The sequence below is a fragment of the Panthera uncia genome, chromosome F1 (assembly GCF_023721935.1).
Source record: "Panthera uncia isolate 11264 chromosome F1, Puncia_PCG_1.0, whole genome shotgun sequence".
NCBI lineage: Eukaryota > Metazoa > Chordata > Mammalia > Carnivora > Felidae > Panthera > Panthera uncia.
In genome coordinates, this window is record NC_064813.1 from 2,544,455 (window position 1) to 2,567,620 (window position 23,166).

A 23,166-nucleotide genomic window follows, 5' to 3' on the forward strand; every position below is an offset into this window, starting at 1 on the left:
CCCGATGAGGGCCTCCTTGACTTTTTCGGGCAACTAAAATTTTGTGGCATCCTGATGGTCGAATTCTCTCTTTTCGTTCAACGGTCTCTCACTGAGCTTGGCGATAGGCCATTCCCTGAAGCCACGCTAGGAGGCCGCCAGAGACACGGCAAGGTGCCCACGCTCACACGGCTCAGGTACCCGCCTTGGACATCAGCGCCGTCCCCCAGGTCTTTCCAGTTCTTGTCCTGGACCCGTGGTAGGACTCGATGCCCTGCCCGCTTCACATTAGGGGAGGACACCACACTTGCTTGGCCAACGAAGTATGAGCAGAAGTGACGCGTGCTACTGCTCTGAGCCAGAACGTGACTCGCCATAGTCTCGTTCTCTCTGCCGCGGTGACCGGCCACGCTCCGGAGAGCGGCTGCGCCGTCGGCCTGGGGCTCAGAGTGAGGACACCACGCAGCAGAGCCCACGGCTGACCCAGACCGGGTGTGCAGGAGGCACAAGAAAGAAACCTTGGCGGTTTCACACTGCAGCTTGTGGGGCTGTTTGTTACGCCCGCAGAGCCTCACCCGTCCTGACCGATGCAAACCGGTGCTTGAAAACGTTCCATAGCTGCTGTGAACCTGCTTGCTGCTTGAAAGGAAGGAACGAGAAAACAGCAAGAGGGACGGAAGCGGAGGGTCCACAGCAAACTATCTGTCTGTCATTCCTTAAATCTGCCTTGTCTTCTCACGCTCTCCTGCTTGTAGGCCTGTGTCCTTCTGCTCCGGAGATGGTTCCCTTTCTCTGCCTGGGTGAACTCCCTCAAACTGCCACCAAATCCCAGAGCGCCATCTCTGGGGGTTCTCTTCCCGACAACCTCTGCTTCCAGCAGGACTGTGGATGGACTCGCCCTCCGCGCACAAGGACACAGTAAGGCGGCACGTAGCGTCGGGAAGGCGCCTCGAAGGACAACCTCTAGAGCACCGACTTTCCCCCCGACGGAGCACATCCGTCAGATGCGCACAACAGCTCCCCCCAAACCAAAACTTATCGGGCCCCAGACAGCAGGGGTGCCGCATCTGAGACACCCTTTTCCACAGCTCGAAGGCCTGGCTTCACGTCCTGAGGCTTCCGTGACTGTGATCTGGGGCACGTCACGTGACCCCTCGTTCAATGCGTAGCCGTAGCAAACACAGGCCCCAGCCGCTGCCGCTTACCTAAGGTTCCCAGAAGGTAGGGTCTACGCGTGACGTATACACACAGATCCCTCCCTGTCAGCACAACGTGGATACACTCAGCACCCAGTAAGTGTCTGTGGGCTGTGTCAGGAAAGAGCGGACCCTTTCCGGAAACCCACCCGTTTGTAAGTAGTGGACAAAGCCCTCTGCCTGGTCCCCCAAGGACCAGGGTCTGTGCGTGTAGCCGACCTTCGCGGGTTTGCGCGTCGGGTATCCTGTCGTTTCCAGTTGACTGCAAAGTACGAGCACCATTACGGTAACTCTCAGTGAACCAGACTATTTCAGCAACGAGGCCAACGCGCAGCACCCTGGACGAATGCAGGTTCACGGGAAATAAATGTTATGACCGCGACGCTATCTGGAGAAGCGACTTGAAGCCGAATGAACCAGTCACCGAGAGCCATAACACATTTTATTTATTTGACCTCAACCCGAGCACAGATAGCAAGTTTTAGCTGGAACCAGGAGTGTAACAAGAGGGTTTCCCCCCCCTTCTTTCCTCGCCTCTATTGAACAAGTTCAAACGGGAATCAAACCTATTGGTTTATTTTAAGTTTATTTATTTAATTTTGAAAGAGAGAGAGGCGAGGAGGGGCAGAGAGAGAGGGGGAGAGAGAAGCCCGAGCAGGCTCCGCACCGTCAGTGCAGAGCCCTCCGCGGGGCTCGAACTCACGAACCGTGAGATGGTGACCTGGGCCGAAATCAAGAGGCGGGCGCTCGACCAACTGAGCCAACCAGGAGCCCACCCCCACCCCCTCAAACGGAGGCTTTGAAAAAGTACCAAACCAGAAAAATATTCTGAACCAAACTGTCATGTGATTCAGCTACCTCTTTGATCTTGGGCCCCATCAAATGACGGCTGAGAGGGGCCAGAATATTCTAGTAGGGCCACAGGGACTGTGTGGAAAGTCTGCGATCATCTACCCCCATGACACTATCTCCACTAGCCGGGCTCAGGGGACTCCTGTCAAAATGCTCTGTTCATTCTCCGAGAACCCCCTGAGCCACACAGAAAACAATCCCTTCTTTGTGGGAGACTGTTTGTACAAATTCACCAAAGGAGGTTTGGCAAATATTATACTTCATTATACCGAGGAAGAAACAGTCACGCCTTTTCATTTCTTATGACTCATTGAAACAGACGAAGGATGCGTATTTCACACACACTGTGAAGTCCCAGGTACATCACGAGGCGGAAAAACAAAAGTAAACACATTCTTAAGCCGAGGACATCCGCGGGACCTCACCCCATTAACACCCAAGGCCACTTCCTGCTGCCCCTCCTGGGACAGGGGGCAAGAGGCAAAAAACCATCAACAACGCTGCCCACCGGCCCGCCATGCGAGGTGCGACCTCGGTGCTGGTTTTCGAGAGAAAAAAAAGGACCCCGGTCACCACTGCTTCGAGCAGTTTTAAATTCTACACTCGCTTTTTCTTTCGTGTGTAATCAACACAAAAAGGGAAGCGTTTCTGGGACCTTCAGCACGACCCTGTTGCAAAACTAAACCCCAAAGCGCAGGCCGGGCTGAAGAGGTGCAAAGGGAAGCTGGCTGGGGGGCCTGCTCCTTAGCCGGGGTCCTCAGGGAGGCCTGGAGGGAGGCCCACTGAGGGGCCAAGGAGACACTACGGGCTCGTGCCTTTGGTTTTCTCCTTATTTCCGGGCCCAACAATCAATAGACAACTTGCCTTAACTACAGCCCCCCCGCCCCCCCACTGCGTGAGTCAGCCTTGATGGAATCCCGTGGCCACAGATGGGTGGGTGATGGTGTGGGTGGGGGCCACGTCAGCGGGGAGGCTGCTCTGGGTCACGGTCACCACTCTATTTGGGAGACAGAGAAGGTAGGAGCGGGACGGGACCTCAGGGGTGACCAAGTACCCTCCCTGGAGCGCAGAGAGGCACAGCCCCGCGATGGGACACACGGCGGGTGGGGGGACCAATGCACAAGGCTTTTGACACCCTGCCCGCATCTTCCAGCACCCCTGGGGAATGTTTTTTTAAAACCAGATCGGGGGCGCCTGGGTGTCTCAGTGGGTTAAGCGTCCGACTTCGGCTCAGGTCATGATCTCACCGTCTGTGAGTTCAAGCCCCGTGTCGGGCTCTGTGCTGACAGCTCAGAGCCTGGAGCCTGCTTCGGAGTCTGTGTCCCCTCTCTCTCTTCTCCTCCCTGCCCGTGCTCCATCTCTCTCTCTCTCTCTCTCTCTCTCTCTCTCTCTGTCTCTCAAAAAATAAACATTACAAAAAATTTTTAAGCCAGATCACTTCACCAAAAAGGATATACCGATGGCCAAGAAGCACATGAAAAGATGTTGAACGCCGTGAGCCATTCGGGAAAAAGAGATTCGAACCGCAGTGAGCCAGCCCCGCACAGCTAGAGAGTGGCTAACATAAAAAACAGTATCCACACCACAGGCTGGCAAGGATGCGGAAAAACCGGATCACTCACACACCGCTGGTGCGGTCACTCTGGAAGACAGCGTGGCAACTTCTCAAAAACCGACACGAGTGTGGGACTCCCCTAGGACCCGGCACGGGCCCGGGGCGCTTCTCACAGACAAGGGAAAGCTCCCGGGCACACAGAAAAAACCTGTACTTGAGTGTTCACGGCAGCTTCCTTCGTCACGGCCTAACGCTGCCCACGCGGATGTCCCCTTCCTCGAGGGACAGTGCAATCGCATCTCAGATGGAGGCGAGGCCAGGCCGAGGAGGCCCTCGTCCTCGGGTGGATCGAACCCTCTCCCTTGACCGTGCGCGGTCTCCTAACTCAACCCAAGTCTGCAGGAGGCAGTGCGATACGATGCGTTCGATTCCGGCTTCGGCCCACCCCGTACGTCTGAACACACAAACGCACGACAGGTTTCCACCCGTGTCACTGGACAGGATCCGCAACGTCTGGGTGCCGTGCCCGACAGCCAGCGAGCCCCGGGACACGCGTGGACGTGAGCTCCAAACGTGTGAAGGTGTCCCTGCAGGAGGCGGCGGGCTGGGTCCCTGGGGAGCAGGCCCGTCGGGCATGCGTTCCCCGTCCTCACAGTCCGGGGCTCACTGCCCGGCCCCGTGGGCGGCGGCGAGGGGCTCTGACTTCTCTGCTTCCCTCCTCACCGGGCCTGGGAGCTTCGACGCCGCGCCGGCAGCTCCCTTTTTGCTGCGCCTGCACCGACTGAGTCTGTGCGTTCGTACAAAGGCCCATTCATTTCCAGGGGAAAGAATCCTCTCCCGGGTGCACCTCGGAGAGTCGAAAATTGATCTCGAACCAGACTGAAGCGTGACTCCAGGGCAAGTAGATGATAGGCGACTCTCCGACCCCCCACCCCGACCCCCAGATGATAGAGTATGTCCAAGGCACGGCGACCCGGATGCCCTCGACCATCTGTCTCCACGGGTTCTGCTCAGACCCCTTCGCCAGCAAACCCCTTTCTCACTGTCCTCAGTACAGCCAGCCCCCAACCCCCTGAAGCCCAGGGCCCAGAACTGAAGCGAGCGCTCCCTGCGCACAGAGGACCACCTTCCTCCCAGGTGACATACTACGGACGGCCGTTTACGGGCTGTGCGGCTGGACGACAACCTCGTCCATCAGATCCTCAGTCCGTTGGCTGTGGAAGAAGGAAAACACACACCTCGCAAAAGTTAAAACGAAGTCGTTCAGGGAACGCGCCTGGCACACAACAGACACGCCAGAAATCGTAGCTGCTCTCGTTTCATTACTGCTGTTTATTGTTTATTGATATTGCTGCACCCCATGGTTAACTCGTGTTGAATTTTTAGTAACGTAACCCCCGGGGAATGTCAGAAGAAGCACTGATGAGCCAGGTCCTCTCCATCCTATCCTCCGTGCCCCTGCGTGTTCGAAACCTCTATTCAGGACTCACGTTCTCTTCTAGAATACCGGGTCGTGCGGTCACAGTGAACTGTTTCCTTTTTTTTTTTTTTTTTTTTTTTTTTTAAGTTTATCATTTTTTTTAAACTTATTTTGAGAGAGAAGGCGTGCACGCGATCGGGGGAGAAGCAGAGAGACAGAGAGAGAGAGAGAGAGAATCCCAAGCAGGCTCTGTGCTGTCAGCGCAGACCCGACGCGGGGCTCGAACTCACGAACCGTGAGATCCTGACCCGAGTTGAAACCAAGACTCGAGACGCGCAGGCCGACTGAGCCACCCGGGGCCCCGCATGGTGAACTGTTTTCTGAAGTTCTTGAAATCTTCTTTCCAAAGGCGGTGTCACATGTCCCCAAAGTACAGTGGGGGGCCAGGCTGACAGTCCCCAGTGATGCGCCATCTGGGACGCTCAGGACCCTTCCCGTAGGCCCCAGGGCTCCCGGCCGCTGCAGCTCCTGGGTGAGACTCTCCTGGGGATGTGGTATCTGAGGCCCGTGGCTGAAAATGGGAAACCCAGGCCAGGCCAGAAGGGACGCCACGGAGAGCCTCGGGACCTGCAGGACGGTGTTCAGCTTCTCCGTGCGGACCGGCAGCCTTCAGTGAGGCGCGAGCGGCTCTCCCCAGGGAGCAGGATGATTTTTGAATGTATAGTGTGATGCCGCAAGGCAAACAGTGTCCCAGACGCTGCTCCTATGGCTTTGGCCTGGGCTCGAAATTAATTACGGCGCTGTGTGTATTTCCAGACTGGGGCAAAATAAGGCAGCCTCTGTCCAGCTCGGCCTCTCACACCGCCCCTGAGGTCAAGGCTGCCACAGACTAACAAGCTCTTTTAGTGGTTTCGTTCCTCCCAGACGCCAGCCTCTGGGTCCCTGCAAAGGGCAGGAGTCTGGGGCTCGGGGAAGACGTACCCCCAGGCCGGGCCGGGGACACGTCTCTCCGGAAAGGGGCACGGCCCACAAACGTCAGACGAAGGAGCCGACCGTTCAGGGCCTGGACACTCTGCCCAGAGGTCTCGCCGCCGTCCTGGGACACACGTGGGCTCATGTGGACCAGCCGCAGGCAGGAAAGGTGGGGAGCCCGAGGGTTAAGGCAGCAGGCCGCCCGCCCCACTTTACAGCCAGGAGGAAAGAAGGGTTTCCACACCCGTGTTAAAGGGGTGGTGATGCAGACGCCGGGATTCGGCAGGCGGGCGCCCGGGGCTATGTCGACGTCAGCCCTGGTGGGGACCAGTCACCCCACAGCTCCAGCTCCCGCCGGCGTCTGCACAGGGTCCCACGGGCCTTGCTGGGGCTCCGACGCTCACCATCCACCTGAATGGGTCTTCCCTTCACACCCCCGGCTACCACCCCGGCCCTGAGGAACAGTCCAGCAGCCAGGTCTGGACAATGGCAAAGAGCAGCCATGCGACCAGGAGGTGCTGGGAAGGCTCCCCTCTGCTCGCGTCGGAGGAGGAGCCGGGGGGCGGGGGGGGCGCGTGCGAAGCGGCCCGCGGAGACCCCCCAGCCTGGTCCCCAAGGCCTCCGTGGGGCCTGCAGTGAAAGCAAGCATCTCTTGAAGCGGAGAAAGAGCCTGCTTTAGTAAGCATGCGCCCAGCCCGCCAGCAGCTAGGGCCCAGGGAAGGCCAATGAAGTCACACATCCGAGGCGTCCCTGGTCCCAGATGATCCCCAGCTGGACAAAGTAGTGGGGTTTCTTAGATACACGCATGTACCCCTCCTGTCTCCCGTGAGCCGCGTTGAGCAAGCAGGGCAGTGGGGGGGAGGGGCGAGAAGGGATGGGGCCTTCCACCCCTCTGCCTGGATGACCCGGGCCGGTTTCCACCTCCAAAACATTATCAGGAGGGACTGGTCTCGGGTGAGTAACCAGACACCCCCTGGCCGGCAGCTGAATACAGCGCATTGTTTTCGACACTTCAGGGCTGTGCCCTGGTACCAGAGTGAGGCCCTCTCCTGCAACAGAGAAACCTCTTGGAGAAAGTCAGTCCTCCCTGGTTTGTCATCCTGGGCCACGAGCTGCACTTGGCATGGGGACCTCTCCCCACGCCCGTCCTGGGCTGCACGGCCCACTTCGTCTCCCCAACGGCCCAGGAGGGCGAGACGAGGAAACCGAGGCACAGAGGAGTGAAGTCCCCGCAAGGGACAGACTCCGGGACAGAATGTGGGGGCGAATTCGGGCCCGAAGGCCTGAGCCCCCCACTCTCCTGTGCCCGTCTTACTTCCGTGCTCCCCGGGAGCAGCACAGCCCCTCCTCCAAAGCCCCTGTGCCTCCTTCCAGGGGAAAAAGGGTCCCTCGGGAACCCGCTTCTCACCCAAGCAGACAACGATGACCAGGGACCCCACGGCCGCGTCCAAGGCACGTGGTTACTGTCTGCTGTGCATTTCGAGAGCACGAGCCGCTCCAGACCCGGTACGAGGCACCGCAAAATGTACCAGGCCTCACGTAAGGCCCACGACCTGAAGGCGGAGTTATCAGTCCCGTTTGACAGATGTTGAAACGGAGGGGCAGAAAGGAAAAGGAGGGGCGCCTGGGTGGCTCAGCCGGTTGAGCTTTATGATCTCGCGATTCATGATCTCGCGGTCTTCGACTTCGACTCATGATCTCGCGGTCTGTGAGTTCGAGCCCCGTGTCGGGCTCACCGTCAATCTGCATGGAGTCCGGTGCGTGGCGTTAAGGCGAGGGGAGGGGGGGCAGGGGACGAGCTGTGCTGCCCCCTTTCTTTCCAACCTCCTGGAGCCTTCGGATCCAGAACAGTCCCTCTGGCTTGGCCACCTCTAGCAGAAGTAGCAACCTCAAGGCCTCACCCAGACTCCCTTCCCAGGGGCCAGTGCCCAAATTCAGTCCCGCGTCACCCTGTTTGTTGTTCTACAACACGCACTGGGGCTGCCAGTGTTTCGCCCGCCAACTCGCTACTTATTAGCTCCCGTCTAAGGAGCATGCCTGTCCTCACGGCCACACAACCTGTTCTTGAGTTTCGCAAATCTCAAGTATGTCTGTTGGCACCGGCTCTGCCTTCAGAGGGCAGATGTCCAAGGACGGGCATCAGTTAAGACTTTGTCTTCCGCACAGGTATCTGCAGACACGGCCGGCAGGTACACGCCAGCTGTCTGGGCAGCCACTGGGCCGCAACGTCCGCCCGTCACCGTGGGCGGCCACCAGATGCGAGGTCCAGCTCTGTGCCGAGGTTTCCGGGTCCAGCCCAGGGCCCAGACACGCTTAGGAAGTGCCCAGTTGATAGCTGCTGCATGTAACGTCCGCTCTAAACATTCAAGACCTTGCTGGATTCTCCTCTTGCACAGTGCGGGACCCAGGAGAGAAAATCACGACGTGGTATTGGAAAAATCAATGCTCCCGTTAGATATCCTCAAACCCTAGACGGAGCACGGTCTCCTTCTCAATTATTCACGAGCCCACAGGCCTGTTCCAGGAACACCGGACCCCTGCCTCGTGGCCCCCTCCTCGCCCTTCGCAGCTGCCCGAATGTCCATCACATCTGCTTCCTGACCTATGCACAGAGGCAGCAAAGCACAGTGCAGGAAGCTTCGTCCACGGTCCACACGGGCCGAGGGGGTGGCTCAGGCAGGGGGCGGCTGTACTGACAGCAGGATGCGGACCCCAGAATCGCCTACTCACCGCCGCTCCCTGCCCGCGCGGCAATGTCCCCAGCAGGAGCTGCTCTGCTGTGCGTGTGACGGCTGCTTTTGACACTGTCCTCGGCCCATTCTCTTCCAGCAACACAGGCATGGGACCACCTTGCACGAGCACAGCGACTGTCTTTGTCCGTCTTCTTTTGGGAAAGCTTTCAAAGCAGTGTCACGGTGCTCATAAATAAGACTAGTTTAGGCAGGTGCCCGGGTGGCTCAGTGGGTTAAGCGTCTGACTCCGGCTCAGGTTATGATTTCGCAATTTGTGGGTTCGAGCCCCACATCGGACTCTCTGCTGTCAGCGGACCTTGGGATTCTCTGTCTCCCTCTCTCTCTCTGCCCCTCCCCTGCTTTTGTGCTGGTGATCTCTCTCTCTCTCTCTCAAAGATAAATAAACATTAAAAAAAAAAAAAACTAGTGGGGCGCCTGGGTGGCTCAGTTGGTTGGGTGACAGACTTCGGCTCAGGGCATGATCTCGCAGTTTGTGAGTTCGAACCCCACGTCGGGCTCTGTGCTGATTGCTCAGAGCCTGGAGCCCGCTTCAGATTCTACCTCTCTCTACCCCTCCCCTGCTCACGCTCTGTGTCTCTCTGTCTCTCAATAATAAATAAATGTTAAAAAAAAAAAAATTAAAAAAAAAAACTAGTTTAGGCAGGAAAGACTCACACTCTCTCAAAAGGACTCTACAGACGCGATCTCACTAGAGACTCACAAAGACCACACGAAGTAGAAAGGCTTTATCAATATACCCATTTCACAGATGAGGATCCCACGGCCCAAAGATGCCAGGTGCGGATCCGAGAGGCACTGGCCTTTCCAGCACACTGCACTCTGGGAGTACGCCCAGCAGAGTCCCCAGGGGACTCCTAAATGACTTGAAAATAGCAAGATGCTCCATGGTAATGAGTCCTTAATGCTGGAGCCACAGTGATGATGGCCTGGCGACAGGGCAGGGGGAAGAGGTTTCCAAGAACCTCATTTAGACTCAAATATCCACTACAAGGCGTGTGAAATGCCCCCCCCCATTAGCCGATTCTGCATCTGTAAGGATTTTTCAGCACTTTCTCAGACCCAGACAGTGTCTCCCAACCTCCCAGCTTGAACACTCAGCAACCTGGAATTTGCCGCCCCTACAAAACGTCCCAGCCATTTCTTACGCTACTGGCTGCGGCTGGATTTTCCACTTGACATTGTTAAAAGATTCAACTGCTTATGTCATTGTCATACACAGGCCTTTTCGGTTTCCTGCTGCCAGATTCAGGTTAGATAAGGATGACAGAAGTGATACACTCCCAAGTTCCCCTCGACACCCCAGCCGGTACGAGCTCCCCGGAGTGGAGAAGCGAACTGTATTATGTATCGCATCTACCCTTCAGGTCCCTCACTTGTAAAAACCAGTACGCACCCCTGCACCGCGGGGGACTAGACACACACCAGCTCCTATATTAACTCTGGAAGCAGCCCTCGCAGGAGATTATGCAGAATCATACACTTTATGACCCAGTCATCAATTGCCATAGAGAAGAGGAAAACAAATTGAGCTGAGCCTGGAAAGAATGTCAGGGAAATTGGAAAAACACGTGCTGGAAACGGCCTGGGGGCGCAGTGACCTCCCCTGTAACCACCCAGGCCCCGCCAGCTTGCAGCATACCAAGAGAGATTGCGGACTGAGCTGGTGGATGGCCCGTCCCCAAATCCCTCCGTCCCGCGGAGTCAAGCCTGGTAATATACAACCTATTACAGCTTCTTCTTGCAAAACAGTCCAGTTTATTCATTCTGATTACATGGTGGGGGGGGGGGGCGGCGGGACGCAGAGGCCCCTTGAGCCGGGTGTCTGTGCTCTCAGTGCCCCAAAAGCCCAAGGCCAAAGTCCCTCATTCCTGCCCTCGGATGCCCTCAGGGTCGCTTTGTGACCGGGGCCAAGAAAGGTTCCTTTGGGGAGAGCCCACTGGGCGGGCGGCGGGGGGAACCTCGGCCGGCATCAGCACCTTCTGAGTTAGGCAAACCCGAATCGAATCGTTACCACAAAAGTACAAAATGCTCGATTCACAGGATGAACCGTGAACTTCATGAGGGAGGATCTTCTTTAGATGAAAAGTCACGCCCATGCCCCGCCTCAAGGTGGAGTGAGAATTTTTCCTGCTTATTCCAAGGTGGGGAGTAAAAACGTATCCCCCCAATTACATTATACGTGAATATGAACGGCAGAGACAGTCTGCTCGCTTACCGGCTGTATGAAGCTCCTGCTTTTTGGTTAACTTGTATAACTGAGCCGGTTTGGTGCAAAAGAGAAGTAAAAATTCCGGGGGGGGGGGGGGGGGGGGCGGGGCGGGAGTATTGACTGCAGCAAAGTTACCTTCCATTGAATGGGTTTCCATTAAGTGATAACAAGTCAATAAAATGCCCAAGTAAAGCTCAACGGAGGGGAAAGATCTGATTTCTAACAGGGAATTCTTAACGCAGTTGTTGAGAAACATGCCGGACCAGTTAGTCAAAGCCGGTGTGTTGACTTAGCCCAAGCCACTCCTCACCAGAGAAGGCCTGCAAGGTCCCGCCAGCACACCAGCGTGGTCGCCCCGTATGCACTCTGCCCCGAGGGTCTCCTGGACGCCCCGTCCCAACGGAATCCCATCCCCGAGACCACACAAAAGGAAACCACTCTAGGAAAACGGCGACAGAAGGGCCGGCCGGCCTTGCTCTCGACGTCCCGCGACCACCGCAGCACGAAACGCCTGTGTTTCCACGACGGCCTGCGAACTGTGGTCTCTGAGAAATTCATTTCATCCCAGCCCTTGTGGCGGAGGGAGATTCACCACGAGGAAACGCCATCCCAGGATTGCCACAGGGCATTTCTTGCAAGGGGCCCAAGGAATTTTCCAGATGCGGCCCCGATGCTCAGAATGTCTCCCGACCCCACCTCGACTGACACCCACTGGAGCCTCTCCTGCAAGCCAGGCGCGGCGCTTGGCACTCTCACAAACCCACCTTCACTCAGCTCGCAGCAGCCCAGGGGGTCACCCCTGCTCTCGCCATGTTCCGCAGGGCCAGGGGCACACTGGGATCTCACCAAGTCGCCTACACCCCGGTCGGGCACCCTGAACCGTGTGGCCGTAAGGTCACAGAAGAAGGAGTGAGCTGGTCTTCATTGTTCTTTTTCCCCTTTCGTCGTTCTCCATCTTCTAGAAGATTCTATATTTCCTTCATGCGCAGATAACGCAGCAGAGATACTGTCATTCATTCATTCATTCATTCATTCCCCCAACGGTTTCACAAAGGTTTTGAAAACATGCACTATATTTAAAGCCAAGGAGGATCTCCCAGGGGGAGTAAGGAGCTTATCCACTAGCCACGTTTTTAAAGCAAAAAGAAGAATGTAAAGGTGGGTCTGGCCACTGTACTGAATATTCTTCGGCTTTGCTGTTCTCACCAGTAAAATGTGGGTATTGGAGGAATCGAGCTCTAGGATTTATATTATGCTAACTACATATGCTATAGTAAGGTTCTTCTTCTTATTTTTTTTTAATGTTTATTTAATTTTGAGAGAGAGACAGAGCGCGAGCAGGGGAGGGGCAGAGAGAGCCGGAGACACAGAATCCGAAGCAGGCTCCAGGCTCTGAGCTGTCCGCACAGAGCCCGATGCGGGGCTCGAACTCATGAGCCGTGAGAGCATGACCTGAGCCAAAATCAAGAGTCGGACGCTTAACCGATGGAGCCACCCAGGCGCCCCAGTGTGGTTGCTATTTTGTTAATATCAAGAACAGAGGCTCAACATCCTCGTGAGATCAAACACATTTAGGGTGCCTTCCAGCCACGGAGACCCGCACCGTCTTTAAAATAATAGCTCCCTCCTGGAAAAATGAACCACCAGATGTCTGGCAGGACCGCAGTGAGACTCAGGCTGGTGGCAGAACCCCCGCAAGCTGACTGTGACTGCAGGGTCACGGGACCAGGACAGCGGGTTCCTCCAGACCTCCACGGTGGCCTCCACGGCCAGGTGCGCTGGACCCGCCGGTCGGAGGGAGTGCCACAATGCTGGGTGCTCCTGCTCCAGGTGTTGAGACCGCCTATAGCACCAATGACCTCGAGTCACCAAGCTCACAGCATGCCGGCCGTCACAGGAAGGCCGCACGGTCTCGGGAGAATCGGACATACAAAATCCCAAACGTCCACATGCTAAAATGGCAGTCGGGCAGGTGCCTGGGCGGCTCAGTCAGTGAAGCGTCCGACTCTTGATTTCGGCTCAGGTCATGATCTCACGGTTCGTGAGTTCGAGCCCCGCATGGGGCTCTGTGCTGACAGTGCGAAGCCTGCTTGGGATTCTCTCTCCCCGTCTGCCCCTCCCCCCATCGCACACACTCTCTCTCTCTCTCTCTCTCTCTCTCGCTCACTCTCAAAATAAATATACTTTACAAAAATGGCAGTTGGCCCTCTAAATGGCTTTTCATATTATGAAAGAGTCCACATTTGCATTTGGTTTGATTTCCTAAACAGTGTGCTCCCGGATTCGTGAAAAAGCCATCTTTTCCATTGTCAATTCTACCTGGTCAGGAGAAAAAAAATATCACTGCAAATCATGGATGTGAGGGCCTGGAGCGCAGAACTTCGTTGGCCCTCAAAACCCGTAGCACTTTCCATGCTGGAGGTGCGACGACGACACCCCGCAGGACGTCCCGAATTAATCTCGAGTCACCGGCGGAGGACCTCAAAGTCTTTTCTACCAAGATAGAAAATTCTTCCCATTAAGTACTTTCACATCCTGCCTTCGGGTAAGTTAAGTCGCAACCCGGCAGAATAGAATAAGCCTCGGCAATGTTACCAATCCTCCTAGGAGCTTGCACAGAACTCCATCGAATCTGTAACTACACTTGGCAGGCGTGTGCCAACAAAAATCAGAAAAGTGACGGCAGCGCGTAAAGAACAAAAGTTCTGGAAATGATTCACGGGACACCGGAAAGGCCTTTCTCTAAAAGCAGCAACTGACTAGTGCAATACGTTTTTCTTGTCAAACCTGAAGGCCAGGTACAGCTTGAGCTGCGTTTCTGCAACGCCTCACCGTTCGGCTCGCTTTTTCTCGATACCTCGTCGCCTCTGGTAACACGATCGTCGGAAGGGATGTTCTGGCTCTGTGCAGTCCAAGTCTGTTTCCAAACTTAAATATCTGCGGGAGTCAAAGCCCTCAGATAACAGAATGTCTCTTTGACTTCTCAGGTTCACGTTCTGGCCTCCGATCAGAACTGCCTCTAAATAGCAATCTGATTATTAACGAGAATCTTGGGTATGGTACTGACGACGTGTGACGCTTTTTCAATGCGATATTACAAAGAACCAGTCTTCCGGTAAAGAGAGGAAGAGAGGCGGATCAACCGATGGGTCTTCAGCAAAAGCACGAAATTAAACATGCCCGGTTTGGGCCTCGGCATCCGAGGGCCACGCTTCCAGACACACTGACACATTCTTCGCCTACGCCAGGTTTGATGCAAAAGTCTAGAATTATATCGTCACAGAGACAGCCCTAGACGGAGATTGAGTATCTCCACGAGAGCATCTTCACACAATACGTACATTTCAAAAGGAGGAAACTGAGTCAGGGAGGTGGACCTTGGGCCTCCTTCTCTCTCTGAGTCTCGGTTTCCTCATCCCTAAACAGATCAGGCTAACACCTGAGCCTTACATAAATGACTCGGGGGGCTGAGGCCTCACCAGAAAGATCTTCCCCGAGAGAAAAAAGGGGGGGCCCCATCTCCAGAAAATAGCACGTGCAGCCTGGACCCCGAACCCCACAGATCTGAGACTTCAGTATTCTCATCCAGAAAAGAATTTTCTCTCTAAGAGTACTCACCATTAGATTGATTTTTTTCTAAGTACCCCTGGAAACGTTTCTAAATTTTAACTTGGTTTACCCAAAATAAAGGTTTTACATTTTTCAAAACCACATAAAACCATTTTAAACGGTTTGAATTTTTACCGCACGTCAGAGTTAGTTTTTCACTAAAAGACAAAAACAAAAACACAGAACTACTCAATATTAAAAAAGAAATTTCCAGTGGCCCTTAAAAAACAGTAAGCACAAAGAAGGCAAGGATTTTGGAAGGATTTTAGAAGATACTTCTTTATGTATTCCCCGGGTCCGTAGCCAGTGTTTTGTTTTGTTTCAGGCACACGTCACTGATAATACAATTTTGGAATAAATCAATAAAATCCACTTTTTAAAGTCAGCCGCGTGCATGTTTTTTTTTTAATTTTTAAAAAATCTTTACTGATTTTTGAGAGAGAGACAGAGTGTGAGCCGGGGAGGAGCAGAGAGAGAGGGAGACACAGAATCCGAAGCAGGCTCCAGGCCCCGAGCTGTCAGCACAGAGCCCGACGCGGGGAGCGAACCCACAAACCGCAAGATCATGACCTGAGCCGAAGTTGGATGCTCAACCGCCTGAGCCACCCAGGCGCCCCAAGCTGCATGCATATTTTAACATACCCTTTAAGCCTGGCGTTTCAATGGCCCAGATACTTTTAATGGAAAGACAGAGGAAAGTAAGGAACTGCTGATTAATTTGTAGTCGTCTCACAGGACAAGAGCAAGGACACCATCCTCGCTGGTGCAATTCGCTTCCCTTCAGATGGCAGAGAACAGTAGTGGGGATGGGCCTGAATGCAAGCCCTCGGAACACGAGGCAGGCGATGCTGTCACTTCTGAGCACATTTCAAGCCTCTGATCTTTCACGAACAGACAGGCAGGTGCAAAACCTTGGAACCTTCCAGGGCAGGGGCAGGCACCTGTCAGGTTCATCAGAAGCAAAGCCCACGCTGCAGGAAAGGCCTGAGGCACTCTGCACGTTTCTGAGGATGTCTGCGCAGCTCCCACTCCCGGAAGCAAAGGAGAGACCGGCCTGCTGCCCACATTCCCTTCCAGTAAAAAGGCCCCTGCCATCGTGCGTCATCTGAATGGCCACGCAACTTTCAGAGCACGCTTCCAAACAACCTGCTCTTCGCTTTGTTTTGAACCACAGGGAGGGCTCGTGGATTTCGTGCACTGGCCCCAGGGTGGCGGGAGACGCGGCGGGAGCTAACAAAGCCACCAGCTTCAGCATCCCCCCCCCCCCGCCCCGCCACCGCCCGCACAGCGTCACAAACCCACTCCTCTGCACAAGTAAGGCACCTGCTGCACGAGGCTGAAAAGGCTTCACTCCGGGGAGAGGCAGAGCAGCATAAAACATTCTCAGTGTGGGTCCGAGGGCCAGCTGAATGTGCAATTTCAAGCCTGTGTGTATGGGTGGGTGTGAGCAAGCAGGTGTGAGGGTGTGTGTGAGGGTGAACATGAGAGGGCAAGGGTGAGCATGCGTGGGTGTGAGCAGGGGTGAGTGTGAACGTGCGAGGGTGTGTGCACCGGTGGGGCAGGGCAGCCCTACAGACAGGAGCAGCGGAGCCGGGAGGGGAGAGAGGACCCCGGTCCGTGGCCCCTCAGAAGACGGCGACACCCAGGTTTCCCCGCAAAGCCCTGAGGGCCCCGCCAGAAGGCCCAGCCCATCAAGCCGTCTGGCCTCCTGTGGACAAAATATCCATCTCGGATAATCAAGTGATGTTTGACCCAAGAAGGTGTTTTGGGGCCCCAGATGAGGCTCCACCAAAAGTCTGTACAAGAGAAAGAAAACTTGGCTTAGCGCACAAGCACTCAACCAGAAGCTGAAAAGTCCCTAGGATCCCATAATTTCCAGTTGGTTACCCGCCCTGCCCCCTCCCCCACGCACGCCCCGTCGGCCCCACGTGACTCAGAGTGAAGCCGGCAGGGGATTTTTCCCTGGCTCCGCTCCGTGGGTGTCCGAAAACCTTGCAGAGGTAGGAGGCAGGCCGGCCCACCCAACCCTAACCCACCCGCAGGCCTCACTCCCGCCTCTGGACCTGTGAGCTCACGCAACGCCACTCAAACGTCCGCTCCCTCGGTTGGCAAATGAACAAAAAGAGTCAGCACCTGTCGTGCCTCATCTCGCCTTTAACTCGCTTCCCGGACGAGAGTGCTCCGCAGACACTGGGACACGGAGGCTGTTTTGAGAACTAGCCAACAGGAGCCGCTAATCCATCACGAGAGAGGCCGAATGCAAGGCTGCAGAAGAAGTCGAAGCAGCTCTGGCCGTGCGGGGAGGGCAGCGGGGGGGGGGGGGGCGGTTTGAAAAGCAAATGGCAAAAGAACCGAGGACCGTCTCTCCTCCACCAGGCCTGCGACTGTGGGCAGGAAGGCAGAGAAATGCGAACTGCGCCCGCAGTGAGAGGCAGTCCCTTCACCCGCCTGTCTCGCTCCTTCCAGGCACACCATGCCTCCTCCAAGATGGTATGGCTGTGCCCCGTGCCCGCAGCCCCGTCCCGCCACAAAACGCCAGGCTGATCAGGGCCAGACTTTGCACAGACATTTGCCCCCGCCTCATCAGCAGAAAGTGGAGCTTCAAGAAAAGAAATGCCCACAACTGTGATTTCTCCAGCGGGAGTCACAGAGGAACGTGCGTTAAGGTCCAAAATGCCTTAGAGAAGGAGGCGAGGTGCAAATCCACGGTTCTCGGTAGCCGTGGCCGAAGTGAACTGCGGTACAATGAACGGTCCATGCTATTTAAAATGAAATCGGAAAGCTACCTGCTACAAGAAAATGCAGACTTCCTTCCCCCCCCCCCCACCCCGGGGTTGCACAAGACCTAGGAAATTCCCCATACTCTGGAAAAGCTAAGAGAAAGTCCAGACCTTTTCAGAAGTGCTAGCGTCGACTCTTAACGTCTTCCGTGAGATGCTCTGATCCTAAGAGTGAAAACAGCCTAGGCCTGAGATTCACTATGTTATAGAAATAAAACTCCCGTCTGTCCACCGCCACAGCCAGAACAGGATGTCAGTATGATGAAACACAGTTGAAAACGGATCTGAAATGCACCTACACCAGCCACCAGGCACATCTATTAGGAGTTATCAACCCCAGAGGTAACACCCAGTGCCTGTCTCGGGCAGTTCAACCGAACATAACATTCTGGTATTTTAAAAACTGTCTGCTTAGCTCAAAGCATGGTTTTGTTTTTAATTCACACACCAAACCTGTATCTCAGTTACACTGGTCCCACAAACACTGCAGTGTCCTGACTTTACTACCTGAGGCTAGGTCGTTCTGCACCCAACAGACCGGTCACAAGCACACCCACAGCTTTCGGGGCCCCAGCAGAGAATCCCATCGCTCATTTGCCTTGGCCTGTCCCTAGAAGCTGGGTTAATTCCATGACCTGCTCAGTCTCCCTCCGCCTAAAGGTATCTCAGAATTAAGTGTTTCACCTCATCAGACGAAAAAGCTAGTCAGCAGCTCTGTTTATGATCTTTGGGGATTAATCAGGAAGTTTTTGGTAATAATACTCATGAATATTATCTCCCCAAGAAGTGAATGGTGACCTACCAGAGAGGCACGTTAAAAAATTGTTTTTTAACATGTACGTGGAAATAGCGATCGAAGTGACTCGATTCACTGTCCAAGCTGCAAAGTGCACAGTCAGTGCCTAGCACTCCCCCACCCCCACCCCCCAGCAAATGCACCTGCAGAGGACTGTAAGTTGCGACTGCCCCAGGGCATGGATCAAGAGTCTCCAAGAGACTCAGTAGAAAGGAAGAAAAACAGGGGGGTAAAAACTAGTTAAAGGAAAATCTCTGAACAAGACTTACCACTCTGGGCTTCTGCTGGTCCAGGGTATGCAGGAAGGCGGAGTTGGGGTCCAGGCAGCGCTCAGGGTCACTGGAGATGTCCTCCTCCGAGTCCTCATAGGAAGAGGAGAAGCCAGTGGAGGAGGCAGACGAAGAGGACAGTTTCCTCAGGGGCAAGGTGCCCCGGGGACTTCCCTGCACCTCCTCCACGGTCTGGTCCTCCTGGGCACCCATGTCGGTAATGATGACGGCAGGTATATTGCTGGGGCTGCGGGCCTCTCTCGGGGAGGGCTTGTCCTTCGGATCCGGGGACAGCAGCTCTGGGCTGGGGTGGGCGTCTCCGTCAGGCGGCTGGCTTCCCCAAGTCCCCTGTGGCTGTACTCCTGTGCCACACGTCCAGGCCCGGGCTTCCTCCATGGGGCCCAGCCAAGCCCTGGAGCTCCCAGGCTGCACACCCACCCTGTCTCCAGGAAGGCACTGAGGTTTCTTCAGATCTTTCGCGGCTGTCCAGCAGGGCAAAGGCTCCAGCATCGCGCCAGAGGGAATTTCTGCCTCCAACTCCCGGGTCGCTGGCTGGGCTGAGCAACTGCCCCCAAGCAGGCCGGGCGTCAGAGACCCTTCATCCACTCCGCTGGAGCGCCGCCGAGGCTCCCCGACCACCGGGGCCCCACCCTGGGTCGCAGCAGGGCCTACTGAACCCAGGTCTGGAGATGGCTTGACCCGGCTCGGGGATTCAGAAAGCTGCGAGCTTTGCGCGTTCACAGTCCTGTCCTCCGGCCTTCGGGGTTCAGGCGCCCCGGAGCCCCGCACGCCGCCACCGGGCGGATCTCCGTCCTCCACCTTCCCAGGGGGCTCTCGGCTGCAGGGCCCACCCCTCTCTGGGGCTGGGCTCTTCTCTCCGCTCAGAGGCGGCCCGAGACATTGCGCCAGAGACCCCCGGGGGCGCACACCCCCAAGCTCGCGGGGCCTCTCAGCCGGCTCAGTGAGGCCAGGGTCGTGTGGCTGGTGGGGCCCACTGGATGTGGTTCTCGCTGCCACTTCTGTGGACGTCACCACGTTCACGCGGATCAGCCCCGCCGGGGGAACTTGGCCGCTGCGCGCTCCCAAAGGCGGAGAGACCCTCTGGTCAGTTTGCATAGCTCTGGGTGAGCCACAGTGGGGTCTGGCAGGGATCCCCTTCTCCACCGCAGAAGCCGCTGGGCCCCGAGCCCCTGATCCTGGGGGGACGGCCGGGCCGGGGAAGGGCGCCACCCACTCCTCGCCCTCGGAGAGGCACTGGCCCGGCGCCCTTCCTCTCCGGCCGGAGCCGGCCTCCGCCGTCTCTGGACATTGCTCCCCCAACGACTTTGTCCTCCGTTCCTCGCTCTGAGCCGGCACCCTTCCCGGGGGCTGGCTGCTGCTGCGGAAGGGGCACGGCGAGGGCGAGCGAGCCCTGCCCAAACGCGGGCTGCGGGGCGCTTGACCGGCGGAGCTCTGCGCCTGGATGTGCGCCTCGAACAGGCCCACTTTCTGGTTCACCTGCACGTTCTGCAACTCGCGCTGCAGGATTCGCGGCTTCCTCTTGGCCTCCTCCGGCCCGGGAGGGGAGAGGGAGCCGGCGCTCACCACCTGCCGCCCGTCCCCTCTGGGGCGGCCCGCCCAACTCGGGCTGCCCACGCCGCCGCCACCGCCGCCGCTCAGCCTGCGCCGGCCGCCCCGCCAGCCCCCGGGGCTCCCGGGCTCCTCGGGCGACAGCGGCTCGGCTGGGGGGAAGAGGAAGGAGGCGCCTCTCCCGGGGCTGAAGACGCTGCCGGGGCTCAGCGCCGCCCTGCCCGGCGGCGGGGGCGTCTCGCTGCTGCTGGGCCCGGGGCCGCCGCTCTTCACCTGGTCGGCGCTATTCATGATCACCAGGCTGTTGAGTGCATAGCAGTACACAGCCATAGTACTGGGGCCGCCGCGGCTCCGGCCCGGGCTCCGCCGCCGGCGCCTCCTCCTCGCGCGGCCCCCGGCTCAGCCCCGCAGGCCCGGCGGCCGCGGCTCGGCGCGCGCAGGCGGGGGCATGGCCCGGGCTGCGGGCGGGGGGCAACACCGAGGGCTCAGCCCCCGCCCAGAGCTCCATACACGACCGCGCCGCTGTGGAGACACAAGGAAGAGAGTCAGACCCCGGAGGGCAGGGGCCGGGGGAGGGGGAGGGGGTTCGCGATCGCCACCGCGGAAGCCCAGTCTGTCGGGGATGGGGTGCCACCGGACGTGTCAGCTCCCGGGAGTGCGCGGCGCGGCGCGGACTAGAGCCCGGCCGCGGGCGTGGGTCTCCCGAGGGCGCTTCCACCCCTCCCCCCACCCCTTGCTGCGACGCGCTCGGGGGTCGCTACAAATTCCACCTTCTAAGATTCCTCCCCGGAGCCACGCGGACCGGCGGCCACTGGGTCCCCAAGTGAGCAGCGAGCGGGGCGCGGCTGGCTCGGATCTCCCCGAGGGTGCGGACGCCCCGTCCGCGTCCGCGGGGCTCCTCGCCCCCAGCAAACGCGGCTCAGGTCGGGTGGAAGGGAAGCCCGCCCCTGGGCTGCAGCCTCCGCCGCTCCACCCTCTCTGGCCTCGGGGACCCGCTCGGGAGGGAACCTGCCTCCCCAGCCGCTACCTGCTCGGGGCTCGGGGTGGGGGTGGGGGGAACTCCCGCGCGCCGGCCGCTCGCCTCCCGGACCCCGGGCTTGGGGCCGGATCCCTCGGCCTACGAAGGCCCGGGCGCGCGGCGGGGCCGCAGCCGAGGCATTTTCCAGCACCGGCCTTGTCGCCGGTCCCCCAAACAAGTGTGTTTTGTGAGTGTGGGCGCGCCTGCGCGCGCCCGGGGCCGAGGCGCTGCCGGTCCCCTGTACCGGAACCACTACTCGCCGCCCCCTGTCGTGGCCCCCTGCGGAGGGGTGTGTGTGTGTGTGTGTGTGTGTGTGTGTGTGTGTGTGTGTGCAGCCCTCCGCACGCCCTGTGCCGCAGGACGCGGCTACCTCTGCGGCTCCGGGACCCGCGCCCACTCGGAGGAACCCCGGGGCCCGCGCGCCTGCAGCCCGGAGGGAGCCCCGGCTCCGCTCCCCACGCCGCGCCGCGCGGCCGAGGGCCGGGCTCGTCCGCATCCTGGGCAGCCGCGCCCGGCGCCGGCCCAGCGGCCCGGCCGCCCAGTGCAGAGGACGCCCCGAGCGCGCGGGGAGGGCGGCGAGGGGCCAGCGGCCCGGAAGGCGAGCGCGAGACACGGCCCGACCCCGTCCCGCCTCCCCTGCCCGCGCCCCTGCCCCTGCCCCCGCCGCCCTCCCAGTCCGCGCCCCCCGCAGCCCATCTCTGCGCTCTTCTTCCAGAACGCCCGGGCTCGCTCGCTCCGGGGCAGGGGAGGGGAGAGAGGGCTCGGAGGCGAGAGCCGGGGAAAAAGCCGCCAAACTTACCTGCGATTCCTCAGCTGCCCGGGCCCGTGCGGGCGGTATGGCCCAGGGACGCAGACCTCGTAGGAACAAGATGGCTCGAAAAGTGAAAAAGCTGAGGATCGACGTCCGCGGCTGGCTACGGAAGACAAACACCGGGAGCCCGAGCGCGGGGAGAGAGAGCTCCTGGGCAGGGGCCGGCGATGGCGCGGAGGATCCGCCGGGCCGGCCCCGCACGCCCTTCTCGGCCGTGCAGATACTAGCCCTGTCAGTGTTTGCTAGGCTACTTCAGTGTTTGTTCAATGTGCGATTTAAAAAAAAAAAAAAAAAAATGGGGGGGGGGGGGGGGAGGAGGCAGGGAGGAGGAGGGAGGGGGGGGAGGGAGAAAGGCGGGGGCTTGGGGGAGGAAAGCAGGAAGGAAGTTGTGAGCCCGTCTGGGGTTGAACTCAGCGGAACAAGTTTTTCTTTTCTTCTTTTTTTTTTTTTTTTTTCTATTGCTTGGCAAGACCGAGGGAGGGAAACACTTAAAAAAAAAAAAAGTTTCCATTGTTAGCTGACAACAAAAAAAAAATAAAAGCCTTTTAACTTCTGCGGGTTAAAGATATACGATCCATTTTCCACCCCTCCACCGAGCCTTACTGATGCCTTGCTTATTTTTGAAAAATGTTTTTAATAAAGTTTTGAGTGTGCATTTAAGCAAAGCAACTCAGGGGGACCTTTTGAGCACTTAAAACTAGTTAGATCCTCTATCAACGGTGTGTGTTCTCTACACAAATATGCAAATTCAAAGAAGGTACTTTGTGGGCGCCTCCTTGCAAAGCTGCAGATCTTTTAAATGCATCGCATCGTGTTTTGGAAGATTGTTGGGCTGTGAGCTGTTCATGGTTTTGCAGAGCGCTTGCTGGCTGTATAAACATGCCTGGACCCTGCACACTTATCTGTCACAGTAGATGTGACATGGGCATAGTTTTGCACTTCATTCTCAAAGTTATTTTAAGAAAAAGGATAGTCCTGAAAGGAAGAAACCTGAGACCCCCCCCCCCCCTTGCTCGGGCTCTCCTAGCTGGATCATTTTCAGGATCCCTTTCCCCCCACCATCAGCAAAAAAAAAAAAAAAAAGGTGTGGATGCAACAGTCAATACCCACCCCCACCCCCCAACCCCCACCCCCACCCCCACCCCCGGGTAGAGAATCCTACCCCATTTGAGTTCTGGTGCTGCAAGAGATTTTGGTTTTTTGGTGTTTTGGTGTTGTTTTTTTTTTTTTTCCATAATTCCCTAAATCCTAAACGACAGCATTTAGTAGAAAGAATGAAAACACAGCTGCCAGGCTGGGGAGATTTAAAAATTGAAAGCCTGAATCAGTCCTTCTATTCCTATTAGCTACCATTTTGATGGAAATTTTGACTCTGTTT

At 57.2% G+C, this 23,166-nt stretch overlaps 1 protein-coding gene across 1 annotated transcript in view; it reads right to left on the bottom strand.

Moving 5' to 3' along the window:
• ITPKB (inositol-trisphosphate 3-kinase B) overlaps window positions 1–22,075 on the bottom strand; it is an 88,919-nt gene extending 66,844 nt beyond the window's left edge. Inside the window, exons 1-2 of the mRNA XM_049635120.1 lie at window positions 21,777–22,075; window positions 18,391–20,481 (exon numbers count right to left, since the gene is read on the bottom strand). Of these exons, the coding sequence (XP_049491077.1) occupies window positions 18,391–20,289 (1,899 nt within the window). The 5' untranslated portion in view covers window positions 20,290–20,481; window positions 21,777–22,075. The remainder of the gene's footprint in view (window positions 1–18,390; window positions 20,482–21,776) is intronic.
• Between the last annotated feature and the right edge of the window lie 1,091 nt (window positions 22,076–23,166).